Raw genomic sequence first — 20,398 nt, forward strand, 5'->3', positions numbered from 1 at the left:
AGCACATTACCTATGTGACTTGTTTATGCAAGGATACCACTGTACATACTAGAAACTGCTTCGAGAAGTTGAAGATCATTACTCTCTCAGACTACACTAAGAAGAAACACTAAAATAAAAGTAAGCCAAAACATAGAATACAAGCCATGTATTAATAGTTATACCTTGATAAGCAAGAGTAATAAGTACTTACTATGTTTACAATGGAAGATGAGTGAAAGAAAGCTACAGCTCCTCCTCACAGCAACAAACTACATAAGCACGCATGTCCTGCTGCTCCCCACTATCAGGCAGGACATTATTTAGTTAGTTATGTGGGGAGAGACGGAAAGGAAGCAGCATGGCGTGGGTCTCAGTTTGTTGCGAACCACGCGAGGTGGTTTTGGGGGATGAAATGGCAGACGGAAGCACCGCCAGGCTTCAGATTAAACTTCTGCAGTGCCACGTGTTCGGGACTCCAAGCGCTAATGTCGATGTGACAGAGGCTCACAGCCTCCACCGTGCTCTCATCTTCGCCTTCCGTCCAAACCCTCGCAACCTTGGTGCCTTCCAAGACGTAGCAGTAGTACACCGCGTACTCGTACTTCAAAAGGTGGCACACAACCGTTGGCTTGTCCGCTTCGCTCTCAAATTTCACCCCCAACACAGCGTATTCCTGCTTCACAGATTTTGACGTCTTCATAACACTCGTCATCAGAACAGTTAGGCAGTTGCTCCCGAGATTGGACGTGGTTAATTCGATCATGGACTCGAGCGACGTTGTGCAATGCTTGGTTTCGCCCTCCATAGCAAGCCTTTCGCATGTTCGTAGTGTTCGGTTCATGGCATGGAAGGAGGGACCACGTTGAGTTGCTTTAACACCAGAGAGAGCTTGTCGGATGAGAATGGGATCTCCTCTGTTGTGGAGCGTGGGAGGAAATGAGTCTCGCGCTTCCTGGAAAAGTTCACCGACACTTTGGTTCCCCTCGCCAAATTCTGCTCTAGCAGGAACAAGCTGGCAGACGAGGGCTTTCCCTTCTGCTCATCTGTAGCGTAGTGATCATAAATGAGGGAGCCCTCATCCTCGCCCTCTGCGGCGTAGCTATGGTAACGGAACAGGCCCTCCTGACCTGCACCGCGATCGCTCAAAGAAGACTCATCCAATTCTTGTACCAGACGTATCGAAGGTACACCACGGCCATCATCATCACCATCATGAGCTAAGATGAGCTCCCATAGACTCTCTGGAATGGCCGTTGTAGGAAGCTTCTCCCGCCAGTATGCTATTATTTTTTTCCCTCTCGCCTCCCAAATGTGCCCTTCCGCTAGCCACTACTGACTCTCAATTACAAACAACAGTGTGTTCAACAAATAGCTTCAAAGATATACAAAATTACAGAATAAATATCTTAACAAGCTCTTAAGAACTTATCCTTTTAATTTTTTGTTTTTAAATTATTCAAATATAACATATTATTATGTATATGTAATTTTTGTTTCTCCATTTTATTGTGTGTTTTTTAAGTATCAATAATTCAAATCACTATATATTTTACTTGCGTTCTCTCATCTTAATAATGGATGGATCACATAGTATGACATTGATGCTAAAGAAATACACCCAATCAAATGGGAATCCAGAAAAATAAATTACATGACAAATAAATTGGAGAAATTTAATATTATTAAAATATTATATATTTAAATAATCTGATATTATTAAATTATTATATATTTCAATAAATTTACAATTTAATAATTATTTATATGATCTTTTTATGAGATAAACATGACCAAAATTAGTTAATCTTTACAGATTCAGTTCTAATTATGATCATCTAAAAATCTTATATTATTACTATTTAAAATTTAATATAAAATTATTTAAATGTAAGAATTATTTAATATTTAGCTGATCATAAATGAATTTAATTTCTGTGAAATATACATATACTAGAAGTAAATGAAAAATAATTGATCAGGAATGAATTTTAAATATGAATATTTTGAAAACTTGCATTATTAGTACTTTAAAACAAATATAGAATTATTTAAATGCAAGAAACTATTGAATAGCTCTATAAACTAATAAACAGCAATGAAACTAATTAGAATTTTCATAAATTAGCTGATCATAAATGAATTGATATTTTATGAAATAAATATATACTAAAAAGAACTAAACTTCTTATTCTTCATAGATTAATTGATTATCAACTAATTCTAATTATAAACATCTTCAAACTTACGAACAGACATAAAATTATTTAAATACAAAGAATTACTATATATTTCTATAAACTAATGAAAAAGAATGAAACTAATTAAGACCGTCACAAATTAACTGATCAATTCATTTATGAAATAAACATTAAAAGAAGAATGAAACTAGTTTCTAACCTTCTATGTTAATTCATCCTGAATGGATTCTAGTTATGAACATCTAAAAACCATAGATTATTACTTCCACAAAACAACATAGAATTAACTAGATGCAAGAAATTACTAAGAATTTCTATAAACTAATGAACAAGCTCATTTATGATTTTTTTGAAAAGAAAAACATACAATAAGAAGAATGAAACTAAGACTAATAAAAGCCCTCATCTTGCAGTTCGAAGATAACAAACAAACAAGCTGAATTGTTTGAAGAGATACCGAGTGAAGGGGGCTTGATCCTCACCATATCACCTTCTCTCTAAGTCTCTTGCTTAGAACTCTCTCCTTTTCTCCAAAAACCTTGATTTAATAGATAGCTACTTGGAGGAAACTCAGAAAATATAACCTTAAAGATAAAGAGATAATATGAGTTTCTATAATTGCTACTTGGAATGGTAATAAATTGTACATTTGGATGCCAGAAAAGAGACACATCTGGGAAGCCATTTTCAATATCACTTATTACTATAGATTCTCTTAGAGAGGTGTGATTACTAATTCATGCCAAGATCTCGATAAGGTGGAAATTAATTTTTACATTGGATCATCCTCTAACATAATTGCTAGACTTTATTTACATAATCCTTATGGATTGGACCATTATAGCTACATACATTTATAAATAAAAAAAAGCCACTTTGGAATGACACCTTCTTTTCATTATGGTGTTTACATTTAAATTTAAATTTATAAGGGCATCCCATTTAAAAATTAACACCATCCTTAAAAGAAATATTTCCAAAACCCACAATGTTAACCATCATTCCCTATGTATGAAAGTTCATTCCCTTTCTAAAAAGGATTGAATATTTTTTAGTAGAGTAGCCATTTTCTTCTAGAATCTAACTCCCTAGACCTGCAAGACAAGGCTAGACAATTTTTTGTCAGAGCATTACACACTCTATAAATGTGTTGTAAAGTGTATCTCTCCATTACAATGAGTAGTACCCATATGTCATAAAGAATATTGGATCAATACTAGCGTGGATCCATATTACCTCTAACAATTTCCATAATATATTTTTAGTCTCCTTACATAGATGCTTCCATTCCAAATTGACAGCTAAGCTCAAGCCCCAATACAAAGCAAGGAATTTGATATAGTGCTCCTCTGAATTAAGAATTTTGAGCTTTCGTACACATTAAAATCCTCTGGGAGATTCCATGATAAAACAAATTCTAGTTACCAATGGATGGGGCTTTGGGGAGTTTGCCCCTTATATCCATCTAGGTTTTCCTTGGATAGCTTAATTATGATATTAGCCACTACATCAGTCAAACACTCCTCCTCGCTGAAGATAGAGTTGTTTTGTTCCTTCTAGATTCCCTAACTAATGGGGGGTGGGGCCATGCTCCAAAGTAATTTGATCATTGGGTGGTGGAAGGGGTGATCCAAATTTTATATAAATTATTGTAAGTGATTCAAAAAGACCCATGAATGAGAGATTTTTTGGAAGACCATAGACTAAATATCTCTATGAAATGGGAAAAGGTAAAAAATTAAGTGAATATGATCTTCTTCCTTTTCCACACAAGTAGCGTCTATTTGGGATGTTAAACCTACTTCACCTTAAGTTTTCAATACTAACAATCATTCCATGTAGAGTAGTCTACTAGAGAAATTTGATATTAGGGGTTAGGTCATCCAAATATTCTTCAAATCCTAAGGTATTAAATCATTCTTAAAGAAAAGGTAGGAAGATCCAATAGTGATTTTCTTCAAAGCATTTATGTCCCAAAAAAAAAAATTCCCTCTTCTTGGAATTCCATTATCCTATTATGCACTAAGATGCTATGTAGTTGTACAACCACTAGTTTAGGGTTATGGGGTAACCCTCCTTCTGTAATCTTCCTCCTCTTCCTATCAAATACAAAAATGTCCCTATCTTTCTGACCATAATTTAACTTGAGATATTTTGTAAGCTAGCAAAATTTACTCATTATTAATGGCCATACTCCAAGCCAATTAGAATCTTACTCTATACCTTCTCGTTACCATCTATCTATGACACTCTCAACGGATATTTATTTTATTAGTAATCAAATTATTATCAATTTTAGAGCCTTAGGATCAAACACTGTCATTCTAATAAATGACAAAGGGTACATTTTTAAGGTACTTTTCTTCCATAATATCTCCCTAACTAGCATGATTCACAACTAAGCATCAATCAATTTTAGTTTAATTAGAGTTTGGTTCAAGTTAGTGATCTTTGTAATTCCTAACCTTCCTCATTTCTAGACCAAAGAAAATTCCTTCAAATTTTATCAAGGTTCTCATCTATACCAGTAGAAATTTGAAATAACGAAAGGAAGTAAATAGGGTTCCTTTGAAGGGAGGCCGGCAAAAATTGAGGTTTTTCCACACTACTTAAATCCTTCTCCTTCGACCCTACAAGTTTTTAATCCATTCTTCCAAGGACAATGTTCCAAAATTGAGTAGAAATTTTCTCAATTGTAAGGGGTAGACCATGGTATTTATTTGGGAGAGCATCAAAATGACACAACATGATAGCAGTTACACACCTTTGTGGATGAGGGTCTTTATTAAAGAAGTAGATTTTACTCTTGCTATAATATTCATTTCTCTGTTATAAATGTTATATATATGTAATACATATGTAAATGATTTGAAGAACAAATATACACATAATTTGAATGTTTTTCAAATTAATTAAGGTTATTGAATTTTTTTTGTATATGAAAATGTAAATAAATTTGAAATCAAGAATTGGATACAGTATATTTTTTTAATCAATACTTTGGATTTGTCTTTATGAAAGAGAATTTGAATTACTATTTTCTTTCTTGTCAAAGGATTTTTTTTAGTTAACAATAAATTGTAACTTATCAATTTGTATCTTTTTATCATTTCATAAACTGTATCCCATTAAACTATTTAAAAGGATATTTGTAATGGGCATGGTTTACTTAGTCCTCCTACATGTTTACATTTCAATTTTCTTTGGTTAGAATTTGATACATTGAACTTCAGTTGAAGTATTGTAAGTTTAATAGTCTTTTCTTATGCATTCATTGTATTGATCTAATTTTGATTATTTTAGATAAGATCTAATAAATAAATATTGTATCTTCTATAATTGATGATATTTATGTTGAAACTATTAATTTATTAAAATAATTTATTATATTGACAAGTACACACCACTATATGATAGTTTTTGTTCTATATCTTTAATTGTAATGTTTGCATTTAAAAAAATTATTCAAATATATTTGAAAAGAAAAGATCTTATTATCAAATTAAACATGAATCTTCATCTACAACTATTACAAGTCAATTGACTTATCATTAAAAATAATTAAATACTTTATTTGAAAATATTTATAGACTAATTATAAGGAAGTCTTTTGAAAAACAAATTACATAAAATTTGTTCAAAGCAAATACCTCATATTATTTGATGATATGATATAAAGTAAAACATAGTTAAGATTTTTCTTTCAACATGTAAAATATGACGTCTTTGAGATGACTTGAAGTGGGAGAGATTACATAAAACAAATAATTCGTTAAAATGCGAGAGATTACATAATGACGCAATGATGGTTACCACTGAGAATATGAGCCAATAGAAATAATTGGCATGCAGCTTGTGAGTCAAATTGGTGAGGGAATCTTTTATGGGATAGGCTAATCTCCAGCAACAAAAATATTGTATTGGAGTTTGAGTTACCCAACTTTAAATCAATGGATTACTTATCATTTTGTTCACTATAGTTTCGTAGTTGAATTGTGATAGCAATATAATAATTTTAAAATGCTAATATTTTTCATTGCCTAGCCTTGATAGTCCCACAACCAATTTATTATTTTCTCATTTATAAAATATTTAAATTTAAATTAATTTATTAAAATATTTTTAAACTAAAAAATTGGCAATCAATTGTTTTTCAAAATGTAAAATGAAAGACATTAAAACAAGTCATTCTTAATATTTTAATCAATATTTTAATATTTTTATGAAATATTAAAAAATTGTAAGATTAAAGAAATTATAATTTTATTTTTAATGAATAGTCCCTTCTCTATTATCATTCTATTTCTAAAACTTACATCAATCATAATTTATTTATCATTAAAACTAATTAATAATATAAATGTAATGTTAGTAATTATCTATTGATAGTTTATTTTATTTTATTTAAATTCAAAACTAATTTCACATTTTCATATATTTGTGTTTCCAAAAATATTGCCTCAAAATAGGGGGGTATGCATCCTGAAAATTCATCCCTATAAGACCTGAAATATATGATGCAATCGAATTGAAATAAAAATTTCTTTTTAATTTCAAATTTTTTTTTTTTTCCATATATACATTAGAAAAATGGAACATCAAAATTTAAAATGAAAATACTTAGATCAATCAGTAGTTAACCCCAAATATATGATGTAATCAAATTGAAATAAAATGATTTTATTAATTTTAAAAATTAAAATTTCCATCTGTATACATTAGGAAAGTGAAACATCAAGTGAATATATATTAGAAAAATGAAACATCAAAATCTAAAGGGAAGATACTTGGCAATTATTCACTAGTTAGTTGTGCTTAGATAGAAGTGATTGCAATAGTATTAGCCTAATAAGACATATGAAAGGAAATATTTAAGTTTTCCAATCAAGCATTATGCATTGGATAAGAGGCATGCATTTTCTACTTTAAATGCTTTCCACCTCTATAAATAATAGAATGTGTAAATAATTATCTTCTTTCAAATCTTCTTTGATGGATACCAACTTCTTTATTATTCCCATATAAATAAAAATCCACTTTTATACTTTAAACTTATTAAGCTATTTATAATTGAGATTAAAATTATTTAGATTCCTTGATTTTAATATTGATGCTTTAATGTTATTAAGCTATTTATAATAAACTCTAAATAATATTATTAATTGAATTAATAAATATATTATTAAAACATCGCGTAATTAATAAGAGAGAGTAAACAATTATTTAATAAAGTTTATTTTAATTAAATTGCATAAAACATATGCATGAAATTAAAATATAATAAATTAAATAAAGAGATAACACCAATTATTTAAATAAAAATATTTTGTAATTAAATATCTAAAAGTTTGTGCATGAAAATGTAAAAGATAATAAAATAATAATAAAAATTGATCAACGAGTTCCCTCTCAGGATTGCACAATCAGAGCCCCAAGTTTAGGGGAGAACACTTTATCAGGGATTCAGAGTTCATTTTTCAATAACCGAGGATTTTGGAGAAACAATTTGAACAAAGTAAGATTTTAGAGAAAAATGGATTTTCTCACATTCTTCATGGGATTGTGTTTGCAGGTTAGAATCAAATTCAAGTATAATCTAATGTTTAATTTTACAATAGTTTTAGTTTTCCAATCTTCCATCTGCTTCATCTCTAGATATATTCAATCTTGGATAATTGTCGATTTGTTTTATTTCTTTAATGAAACCCTATTGTGAATCTGAGTTTATTTTCATTTCAAAGTTATATGTGTTTGAGGAATGAATTTTTTTTGAAAATCCTCATGCTCGTAAACTTTAGTCAGTTGTGCTTTTGTTTAAAATCAAAATTTAATAATAATAGTAATCTTAAATGTAAAAAAAAAAAAAAAAATTCAAATTATTCAAATAATAGAATCTTTATATATTTGATGCATAATTTTATTGTATAGGTAAAATCATATCAAAAGATTATTTTATATTACTCATACATAAAAAACCATTATTTTTCATTTTGTTCACTTTATTGGTGTTTTAATCAAATGAGGATGAATAAATTGATCTCTATAATCTTCAGTTTTTGCATTAAATAAACTTTCCTTCATGTCTATAGTATTCATGTTATGATTTAGAATCATTATATTCAAGTTTCTACATGAGTTAAATGTGAAAATTTCCACCAATTTTGACTAATGCAATATACTACCAAAATATGCAAATAATCAATATACTTAATTCATAAGCTTTTGCTAATATGGTTTATTTCTAATAGAGATTCTCATGGTAGATATTAATTCCCTTGGATTAGTACATGTGGATAAATAAATAAGTTATATATCTTTAGAAATTCAATGGACAAGCTATAGAAGTTTGTTCATTGTAGGTGAGTCAACTCATTTATCAACTTCTAAGAAATTGAATGAGTAAACACTAATGACATACTCATCATTATAACACAATGTTTTGTTTTTAGTTCTTCTCATTGAATAGGTGCAATATTTTTATTCCCCTACATTGTGCATTTTGTTTCTAGTTGTTCCTCAAGTAGTTTATCCATGGCACTTATCATTTATTTTTTTACATTGTGCCATGTAGAACATACTAGGGTATCCTGTTAATTTTTTAATAGGAATATATTGAAATATGTCAACTAGAATAATTTGTTCTTGCATTTAGAGTAAAAATGCATTACCAATTGTACATCACAAGACATTGTTAGTTAGAACTTATAATAAATATGTGCATCTTTTCCCATCCTACAAAAGATCACAATAGTAATTATATATATATATATATATATATATATATAAAAAGATAACTTATTCATTGATGCATTATATGTGATGAATAGAAATTTCCCAAAAAAGAATTAAATAGGGATTCATTTGGGATGGAAATGCAATATTTTATTTTAACTCTAAAGAATTGAAACCAATATAGTTCCTAGAAAAATAAGTTGACAAAGATGAAGACCGTATGTATTTATTCAGATATGCTCCATGTAAACATTGCTTAACATTATTTTATCAAATGGAGGAGTTTTATCAATTTGGATTCTTCTCTCAAATACAAAATTACATTGAGAGTGACAAGATATGGAGGTTTTTATTGCCAAAATTGTTTTATATAGCTCCAATCATTAAACTTTTATGTAATTATTATAATTAAAAATTATATTATGTTTTTATATTTGTAAATGGGATGAACTAATATTTAAGGTGAGATTAATCATAATTAAAATTATATACATATGCAACTCTTAGTCAAACATTTGGTAAAACTAATAAATTTTAAACTCAAACAAACCAATAGTTAACTTATAGACAAAGAATTTAAGAGAAAATATTTTTACAAAGTAAATATTCAATCGATTTGTGAACTAGACTCATTTAAATTAGTCGATAAATTTGTAGCTAGTTTTTTAAAAAAAATTTATATTAAGATGATATATTGTGTGTATTTTAGAAAACTAGGTTATCGAATGATAATTAGAGGGGTAACAAGATACAGGGAGGGATAAGTGGGGAGAGGATAGGGATATTTCATAAGATGAATAATAATAAGAGAGAAGAGAGATAGGGAGTTGAAGATATATCTATATTGATTAAAGAAAAGGGAGGAGAATTTAGTGAGAGAGGGAGTGTGAATTAGGGAGATAGATGTGCAGGAAAAGGAAAAGAAGAAGGTAGTAGGAGGGAGAGAAATAGGAAGAGTAGAGAGGAGAGTGGGATATGAAGAGATAGAATGATACAGATGTAAATGAGGTGATAGATAGTATATGTACATAGATAGAGAATATCAAAAATAAGTAGAGAAAATTAAATATAGATAATGAGAGATGGATTGCAAGGAGAGGGGTCACATAAATAAAGATATAAGGGAAAGTATAAGGAGGTAGATAGGGAAAGTATGTACACATTAAAGAGAGACATATGGATATAAGAAAATAAGAGATATATAAAACAAGAGTAAGATGGAGAGAAAGAGATATATATGATGAGATAGAGACACTTTTAAATTATTCATTTCAAATAGCAAGGTTGTCCATTTCATAGAAGAAATAATAGTTAAAGAGATAGATAATATAATGAAGGATACAAAGAGAGTGAGGGATTGGTGGAGAGATACTAAGATGAATAATACGATGAAAAATGAAGGATGGAGAGGTGAAGGGATTGATAAAAATAAAAATAGATAGGGAAACATAAGGAGAGACAATGTATAGATAGATGGAGAAGAATCAAATATCAAAGTGTAGGATATTTATGAAGGGAGAGACAAAGAGGGGGGGAGTGGGATGAAAAGAAATAAGAAGAGGAGAGGAGGGAGATAAAGAGTGAGAATGTTAAAGATATATGAGGTGATATAGCTTTTTATTCTCTTATTTAATTTCTTGAATGAGGGGTTCAAGTTGTGTAAGACAACAAATGGAAGGTTGAGCTCATGTATTTAAAGAAATACATGACAATGAGGCATTCAATTAAGGTTATAGTGGTAGACCTAAAAGTCTATGGTGGTATTGATCATATTTACAATTTTGAATGATATATGGTAGGCTTAGGGTTTATTAGACCATATGAATTGATACACTAGATTTTTAGAAGAGCTGTGAATATGATAATTAAATTTATTGTTGAACCATCAATATTTATTATAAAAAACTTAGGATTTTACATAAAGATTATTATATGTATATATCGTAAATATCTTATTTTCTTTTTTGATCAGTAAGAGGCCAAAGTAAAGATTAATTATTGTATTATGTGTTGTGATTAATTATTATTATTATTATTTAGGAAAGAGCCTACAACACAACGATAACTTGTGAGCCTCTCATGTAGGAGGTCTTGGGTTTGAGTATAATTAACCTTAACACATAAAAATAATTAATTACAATAAATAATAATAGCAAATCTAGGCTTTGACCCATTATTGATAAGAAAATTATCTTATTATTATTGATTAAGCTTGATTAGAGTCAAAACCAAGACCTCCCAAATAAGAGGCTCACAATTTACTATTATTGGAGGCTCTTGCCTAATAAATATGTTAGTTTATATTATATATGTTTCTTTAAAAAAAAAAAATTCTATATTTTATTATTATAAATGTTTCTAATTTTATTATGATATTTTATTTTAATTTAAAGTTCTTTTGAAAATAACATACTTGAATTTAGAAATATGCTTATTTTATTTATGATTGTTGTATACATTACTAATTTAAAACTATCACTTATTCAAAGAGACATTTTATATATTACTAAATTATTTTTTTATTTTCTAATTTACAAAATATTTAAATTTAGAATTTTTTTTAAAATTAAAAATTGACAATCAACTTTTTTTCAAAACATAAAATGAAAGATATTAAATTAAGCCACCCATTATTAAAAAAATCATATGACACATAGGAACAACTGCCAAATTCTAGGTTGCATATTGCATTGCAATATAGGTTAATTTTGTTCTCATCTCACTAATGTGTGGAGTGGGTGGTTAAATTTAACCCTACCCATGGGTTCTGCTTCTCACAACGTTCTGTAAAATTGAGTTGTATGTTGGTTTGAGTTATTTAGCTTACATGAGAAGCTAAAAAATTAGTGTGTATTATTTTTGGTTGTGTGTTTTTGGAAAGAAGCCAAAGTCTATAAGTGTTGCAAGAAGTTGCAAGGTGAGAAGAAGATCATGGGGGGCAAGGGGAGATTCATTTCAAGTCAAGCATGATGAAGGGAGGAATATCAAAATGATACAACATTATGGGAAACTCTTCAGCATGGAGGAATGACTTAATATATCACAGGAATTTAGGGTTATAATCCTGAGCTCTCTTAGAATATTTTGGAATCATGGAATGGAGGAAAGGTGACTATGGGTTTGTTTCTTTTGTAGTGATGCCAGAGTTGATTTTGACCATTTCTAGGCGAAGTATTGTGGGTGTGAAGATTTTGAATACTACAAAGATTTCTTTCAACGAGGTTCTTAAGAATTTTTTATAGTCGACAAGATTGCTTAGCTCCACTCTGGGTTTAATTGGGAAGCAATTAAAGGGGTTTAGCATAACATGGTGAATGTGCTCATCAAATTTATCATCTGCTAGGAAATTTACAAATAGTTCCATTCTCACCTATTTACCATGCTTAATCATTTTTAAGGAGACTGTCATTATGCTTTCATTTCTTTCTAGTTATATGGAAAAATAAAAGAGTGGGGGTTCTCTTGCTAACAACAAGGGCTTAACTACCTCCTATGGTTCTATAATACTATTGGTTGTATTGGGCACGAATAGGTCAATCTTTTGATATAATGGCAACCCAAGCCTTTTTAATAATTGGTATTAGAGCTTGGTCATAGGATCGAATCCTACAAGCCACAATGAGTGACACTTTGAAAGGGATTGCTAGTAGTGGGCCAACATCCCTTGCAGGGTTCGCGACATGGCTTAACCACCTACTTTGGTTCTATAAGACTATTTGTTGTTTCGGCCATTGATAGGTCAATCCTTTGGTGCAATGATAACCCTAGCCTTTCTAACACAAGGATGGCATAGTGTGGCTCAGTTGAACAACATTAGATTCATGGTAGAATTTGTGGATGGAAAGGCCAACATGATGGACGGTTCTTAAAGTAAATCTTGTTGGGCCTGACAATCAAGAAAGAGGTAATCTATTCTATGTAGATCTAAATGAAAATTAATGTTTCATTGCACAAGTAGAGGAAATTTGGTTATGGCATAAAAGGTTGTGTCATGTAAATTTTGATAACATGGTCAATATAAGCAAGAATAAAAGAGTGAGAGGTATTCCAAGTCTAAGGAAACTTGATATTGGCATGTGCAAAAATTGTCAAATTGGAAAGATGGGAAAGACAATCTTTAAAAGTAAGAATTATCATTTTGAAGAAGTTCGGGAGCTGGTTCATACATATCTGTGGACCAATTTGCATAGAAGCTATTATAGAGATACATATTTCATTTTACTTTTTGATGACTATTCTAGGATGATGACAGTGATATACTTGAAAGATAAATCTAAAGTCTTTCAAAAATTCAAGTGGTATCTGGTTAGAGTTGAGAAAGAAACATGAAAGAAACTAAAATGTATATAATTGGATAGAGGAGGAGAATTTATCTTAAATGAATTCAATGAATTCTGTAATGAAAAAGGAATCAAGAGACATGTATCTGCACCTGGAACACCTTAGTAGAATGACATAGTAGACAGAAAAAAAATAGATCTATAATGTATTTTGTAAGAACACTGATGATAGAGAAATATGTTGCAATCAAATATATCACGAGAATTTTGGGTTACAATCCCAAACTCTCTTAAAATATTTTGGAATCATGGAATGAAGGAAAGGCGATTGTGGGTTTGTTTCTTTTGTAGTGATACCAAAGTTGATTTTGACCATTTCTTGGTGAAGTATTGTAGGTGTGAAGATTTTAAATACTACAAAGATGTCTTTCAAGGAGGTTCTTAAGCATTTTTTATAGTCAACAAGATTTCTTAGCTTCACTCTAGGTTTAATTGGGAAGCAATTAAAGGGGTTTAGCATAACATGGTGGATATGCTCATCCAATTTATCATCTATTAGGAAATTTACAAATAGTTCCATTCTCACCTATTTCCCATGCTTAATCATTTTTTAGGAGAATATGTCATTATGTTTTCATTTCAAGATGTTTTCCTTTCTTTCTAATTATATGGAAAAATAGAAGAGTGGGGGTTCTCTTGCTAACAAGAAGGGCTCTTGTATATCTTAGACTATATGAGTATCATAGGGATTTGATTCCTCATACATCCACTCACCTTGTGGTTAAGGTTAATAAACAAGTTTTCCTGGCCATCTCTTCCTCAATAAAGAAAGCTCGTACTTGTGGCTTAACCCTGGCCTTTCTACATAGTTGTTATAGATGAATCAGTTGATCAAAATGATAAGATGACCCTCATTTCTCATATTAGAAATAGTGATACATAGATTGTAGATAGGTCTTGTTCTCACCACATGACTTGTGAAAAAACAAAAAATGAGCACTTGAAATACTATAATGGTGGGAGTGTCAAATTTTGAAATGATGAACCTTGTTATTGTTGTATGATTGTTGGAAGCATGAATGTTGATGATATTCCTATGTAGGAGTATTATAGATATGTTACTATGATGATATGTTACATTCATGACTGAGTTTGTCATTGATGTCAACAAAGCAATTTTCTATGGTATCTGATAGATGAACAATGGAATGATCAAGTTGGTACGGATGACTAGTTGAGTATTCTAACTATCTGATGTCATGGGAGATATTTTTGAGTATATAGTACATGCAATTAATGTTAGAAGAAGAAATGATAAGTTTGGAAGAAGTTATGTAAGTTTTGGTGATGTATGTTCTGAGATAGAGTTTATAGAGGCATGTTTTGGTAAACTTGTTTTATCTCTTAACAAACTTTATATTCTAAGAATCAAGGTTGAGGATTTGAATAAGACATGTTGGTGATGATGTAGCTAAGATCACTCATCATAATATTGCATGTACAAAAGGCTATTCAAGATACAAGGTGGAACATTAATGTTATCACTAAGTGTGATGTGTTCTTAATGTGGTCCTATAATGATTAATTAAGAAGGTTTAATAGCTGAATCAAGGAATTGTTTTATGGACTTGTCATAAAGGAAGGAAATTTTCCTTTACCATGGTATGAATATGTATGTATGAGGATGATATTTGTAAGCATTAAGATCAAAATGCAAAGTTGAGCAAAGCAGTGCAAAAGTGAAGGAAACTTCATTGCCAAGGTTTTTGCTGAGTGATCTGAGGTTTGATATTTGGATCCAAGGTTTATGAATTGATCTACAAGGTCTGATAGTGATTGGTTTGGTTGATAGAAAAAAGGAAATAAGAACATAACTATAAGAATTATCATTTTGAAGAAGTTCTAGAGCTGGTTCATACATATCTTTGTGGACCAATTGGCATAGAAGCTACTATAGAGATACATATTTCATTTTACTTTTTGAGATCTATTCTAGTATGAAGATAGTGATGTACTTGAATGATAAATCTAAAGTCTTTCAAAAATTCAAGTGGTATCTGGCTAGAGTTGAGAAAGAAATATGAAAGAAATGAAAATGTCTACGATCAGATAAAGGAGGAGAATTTATCTTAAATGAATTCAATGAATTCTATAATGAAAAAGGAATGAAGAGACATGTATCTGCAACTAGAACACCTTAGTAGAATGACATATTAGAAAGAAGAAATAGATCTATAATGTATTTTGTAAGAACACTAATGATAGAGAAAAATGTTGCAATCAAATATATCACGAGAATTTTGGGTTACAATCCCAAGCTCTCTTAGAATATCTTGGAATCAGGGGATGAAGGAAAGGTGATTGTGGGTTTGTTTCTTTTGTGGTGATGCTAGAGTTGATTTTGACCATTTCTTGGTGAAGTATTATAGGTGTGAAAATTTTGAATACTACAAATATGTCTTTCAAGGAGGTTCTTAAGAATTTTTTATAGTTGACAAGATTGCTTAGCTCCACTCTAGGTTTAATAGGTAAGCAATTAAAGGGGTTTAGAATAACATGGTGGATGTGCTCATCCAATTTATCATCTGTTAGGAAATTTACAAATAGTTCCATTCTCACCTATTTCCCATGCTTAATCATTTTTTAGGAGAATATGTCATTATGTTTTCATTTCAGGACTTTTTCCTTTCTTTCTAGTTATATGGAAAAATAAAAGAGTGGGGGTTCTCTTGCTAACAACAAGGGCTCCTGTATATCTTAGATTATATGAGTATCATAGGGATTTGATTCCTCATACATCCACTCACCTTGTGGTTGAGGTTAATAAACACGTTTTCCTAGCCATCTCTTCCTCAATAAAGAAAGCTCATACTTGCGGTACTCCTAAGATTGCATCTCTAACAGTGATTTGGTGAATAAAACCTACATATGGGGTCAAATAGGTCCCCAAGATATTAAAAAAATTGGGTCCAAATCCTAGCCTAATTGCCCATTAGTTTACATATAATTGGTCCCAATCTCAGTCCAATCACTAGTTTAATCTAAATTTTTGACATAGTAATTTTTAAACATTCACCAGCCTTTACCTAATTTCCTCTTATTGGACAATGTCATTTCATCCTCAGAATTAAATAATATTTTTCCTAGGGCCAAGCTATTGGATATAGGCTCGCATCCAATGCAAGGTTTGCGACATGGCTTGAGTGCCTCCTATGGTTCTATAATACTATTGGTTGTATCGAGCATCGATAGGTCAATCTTTTGATACAATGGAAACCTTGGCCTTTCTACTAATTGGTATCAGAGCTTGCTCATAGGTTCAAATCCTACAAGCCATGATGAGTGACGCTTGGAGGGGGATCGCTGGCAGTGGGCCAACATCCCTTGCAGGGTTCATGACATGGCTTAACCGCCTGCTTTGGTTCTATAAGACTATTGGTTGTATCGGCCATTGACAGGTCAATCCTTTGGTGCAATGATAACGGTAGCCTTTCAAACACAAGGATGGCCTACAATTTTACTGACGCATGTCTCCAACTACCCTATTTAGCCAACGATTTTATATTTTGGACTTTGGGATACCTATCTTGATTTCGAGAAGAATTATAATTCATGTTATAACGTTGTAAATTAGGCCTGAAGTAGAGTTAATTCCATTGATATATCTTACATGGATGGTCTACATCAATTCCTTATATGGTCCATGCCTCATTGGTGAATCTGTAAATTCACTAAATAAATAAATAATCTCTCTGTAGCAACTGAAAAATTAGGAAGCTATATTAATATTTTGTGCTATATAAAACAATCAATTTGCCCCTTACATTACAAAAATGTTTGTGACCAACAAAAAAATCGCCTACATTTATTTGCATGCCAATTTTTTTTTTATTCGTTACAATTATTATTAAATTTTGATATGGAATGGAAAATTTTGTCTATAGAAAAGAATTTTATCCCTTGTCCCAATCAAAAAACTCTCCCTCAATTAGAAAATTTTCCCTGAGATTAAATGTCGAATTTGCCATCATTTTACATATGTTTCTCGGGAGAGGTTTCTTAAGGTTGTCCTTGACCTCTAGGTCGACTATTAGTAGTATTCTTCCCCTCGAAAAGATAAAAATGAAAAAGGTGACCCCCTACCCCTGACACTCCAAAAGAACTGTGGAGGTCTCTGAGGATTTTGGAAGGGGATCTTCCTTGGCCATGGAGACTGAATGGACCCTATAGAATTCAACCCAATTTTTGACTCTCCTCTCCCTGGGCTGTACTATTTACCCTCCCTCCCTAGTGATGATTTGAGTCACCCTGGTGACCCTCCGGTGTCTCAAGAACACTCTCTGAGCCCTATTGCTGAAAATGAAAATGGCTCCGTGGATATGGAAACCCTATACCACTGTACGTACCAGAAAGTGCTTGGAGAGGTTCAAGGACATTAGTCTCTCAAAGCAAAGAAGAAAGATAGAATAAAAATAAGCTAAAACATAGAGTACAAGCCATATATTAATACTAGTTATACCCTGCTAAGCAAGAGTAATAAGTACATACAGTATTTACAGTGGTATAAGATGAGAGAGGGAGAGAGAGAGAGAGAGCTACAGCTCCTCACACCAGAAAACTACATAAGCACGCATGTCCTGCTGCTCCCCACTTCTAGGCAGGACATTATTTAGTTAGTTATGTGGGGATTAAAGAAAGCAGCATGGCGTGGGTCTCAGATGGCTGCGAACCACGCGAGGTGGTTTTGGGGAATGAAATGGCAGATGGAAGCACCGCCAGGCTTCAGATTGAACTTCTGCAGTGCCTCGTGTTGGGGACTCCAAGCGCTGGTGTCGGTGTGACAGAGGCTCACAGCCTCCACCGTGCTCCTGTCTTCTCCTTCCATCCAGACTCTCGCAACCTTGGTGCCTTCCAACACGTGGCAATAGTAAACCGCGTACGCGTACCTCAAAAGGTGGCAGACAACCGCTGGCTTCTCCCGCTTCGGTCTCAAATTTCACACCCAACACGGCGTATTCCTGCTCCACAGATTTTGACGTCTTGGGAACACTCGTCATCAGAACAGTTAAGCGGTTGCTCCCTAGATTTGACGTGGTGAAGTCGATCATGGACTCTAGTGACGTTGCGCAGTGCTTGGTTTCGCCCGCCGTAGCAGCCCTTTCGCATGTTCGTTGTGTCTGGTTCATGGCATTGGCCGCGGGGGAATGAGGGGCCACGTTGAGCTCCTTCAACGCCAGAGAGAGCTTGTCGGAGGAGAATGGGATCTCCTCTGCCGCGGAGCGTGGAAGGAAGTGAGCCTTGCGCTTCCTGGAAAAGTTCACTGAGTACACCTTGGTTCCCCTCGTCAAATTCTGCTCTAGCAGGTACAAGCTGGCGGATGAGGACTTTCCCTTCTGCTGTGATGGAGTGTAATGATCGTAAGTGGAGAACGTATCATCTTCCTCGACCTTTGAAGGTACACCACGGCCATCATCGTGAGCTGAGATGAGCTCCCACAGACTCTCTGGAATGGGCGTCGCAGGCAGCTTCTCCCGCCAGTACGCTATTATCCTTTCCCTGTCTCCTCCCAAACGGGCCCTTCCGCTAGCCACTACTGACTGTCAATTACAAAAACAATGTGTTCAACATATAGCTTCAAAGAGATACAAAATTACAGTAAAAATAAATCGCTTTACTGATTTAAAAGATTTAAAATATCTGTAAAACTTATTCTTTACATTTTTAAACAATTTATTCAAATATAATAAATTATTATAGATGTAATTTTTGTTATTCGATTGGATTGTGTCTATTTTCTTATCATTAACGTTTCAGATCACACTCTCTGATCTTTTACTTGTTTGTGATCCATCATCGTTTCTTACTTATTCATTCTTGCATTCTCTTATTCTGATGATGGATCACAGAGTGTGGTGGTTGATGCAAGAAAAATACACACAACCAAATCTAGAAACAAAAATTACAAGTTAATAAAATTAATTTTAGATTATTTATATGATCCTTTATGAAATAAACACGAACAAAGTTAGTTAATATTTATAGATTCACTTGCCATAGATAAATTTTAATTATGATTATTTAAAAATCTTATGTTATTATTACTTCAAATCTAATTTAAAATTATTTAAATGTAAAAACTAATAAATATTTTTATAAAATTTAGCTGATCATAAATGAATTAGTTTTCTATGAAATAAACATATACTCAGAGGAGCTAAACTAGTTGATCTTCTTAGAATAATTGATTAAGAATGAATTTTAGTTATTGACATCTTAAAAATTAGTATTAGTACTACTTTATATCTAATATAAGATTATTTAAATAAAAGAAATTATTGAATGGTTTATAAACTAATGAGCAACAATGAAACTAATTAGAAACTTTATAAATTAGTTGATCGTAAATGAATTGATCTTTTATAAAATAAGTATATACTAAGAAGAACTAACCATGTTATTCTTCATAGATTAATTGATTATGAACTTATTCTAATGATGAACATCTTAAAAACTTTCAGTTTTACAACTAATTAAATGACATATATTATATTATTTAAATACAAGAAATTATTATATATGTCTATAAACTAATGAAAAAATGAAACTAATCAAGACTGATCATAAAAGAATTGATCTTTTATGAAATAAACATATATTAAGAAGAACGAAACTAGTTTATTACCTTCCTATATTAACTAATCCTGAATGAACTCTAATTATGAACATCTAAAATCCTTAGATTATTACTTCTACAAACCAGCATAGAACTAATTAAATGCATGAAATCACTAAGAATTTCTATAAACTAATGAACATCTAAAAACCTTAGATTATTACTTCTACAAACCAGCTGAAATCACTAAGAATTTCTATAAACTAATGAACAGGATCAATTATGAAATATGGAAAAAAACATACAACGAGAAGAATGAAACTAATAAAAGCCCTCATCTTGTTCGAAGACACCAAACAAGCAAGCTGAATTGTTTGAAGAGATACCGAGTGAAGGAGGCTCTCCTCCATTTAAATAGGTGTTGAGCTTCCTCAACCTTCATGGTGAATGAAGCCGTGGCAGACACGTAAGCACAAATCACATGACCTAATTTGAAATGTCGATTTAAGAATCTTAATAATAATGTGCCTACTTTATGTACTATCTGTTTTACAAATTTTAAATTTATAATAAGACGAATCAACAGTAATGTG

General features: G+C 31.5%; 2 protein-coding genes and 1 pseudogene across 2 annotated transcripts; all 3 read right to left on the reverse strand.

Moving 5' to 3' along the window:
- Positions 1-225: 225 nt before the first annotated feature.
- On the reverse strand, positions 226-823 carry LOC149566779 (BURP domain-containing protein 3 pseudogene; annotated as a pseudogene).
- On the reverse strand, positions 820-17,628 carry LOC149566780 (uncharacterized). The gene is made up of 2 exons (XM_089816531.1): positions 17,599-17,628; positions 820-1,311 (listed from the first exon to the last, which is right to left on the reverse strand). The coding sequence occupies exons 1-2, from the start codon at positions 17,626-17,628 to the stop codon at positions 820-822; spliced, it is 522 nt and encodes a 173-aa protein (XP_089672657.1).
- A 37-nt stretch (positions 17,629-17,665) lies between these two features.
- LOC149566781 (BURP domain-containing protein 1-like) lies at positions 17,666-20,174 on the reverse strand. Its single transcript, XM_089820095.1, has 2 exons — positions 20,111-20,174; positions 17,666-18,789 (listed from the first exon to the last, which is right to left on the reverse strand). Exons 1-2 carry the CDS (start codon positions 20,141-20,143, stop codon positions 17,881-17,883), a joined length of 942 nt encoding a protein of 313 aa, XP_089676221.1. The 5' UTR covers positions 20,144-20,174; the 3' UTR covers positions 17,666-17,880.
- Between the last annotated feature and the right edge of the window lie 224 nt (positions 20,175-20,398).

The sequence above is a fragment of the Cupressus sempervirens genome, chromosome 3 (assembly GCF_028749045.1).
Source record: "Cupressus sempervirens isolate cs-2001-9-10 chromosome 3, ASM2874904v1, whole genome shotgun sequence".
NCBI classification, from domain to species: Eukaryota; Viridiplantae; Streptophyta; class Pinopsida; order Cupressales; family Cupressaceae; genus Cupressus; species Cupressus sempervirens.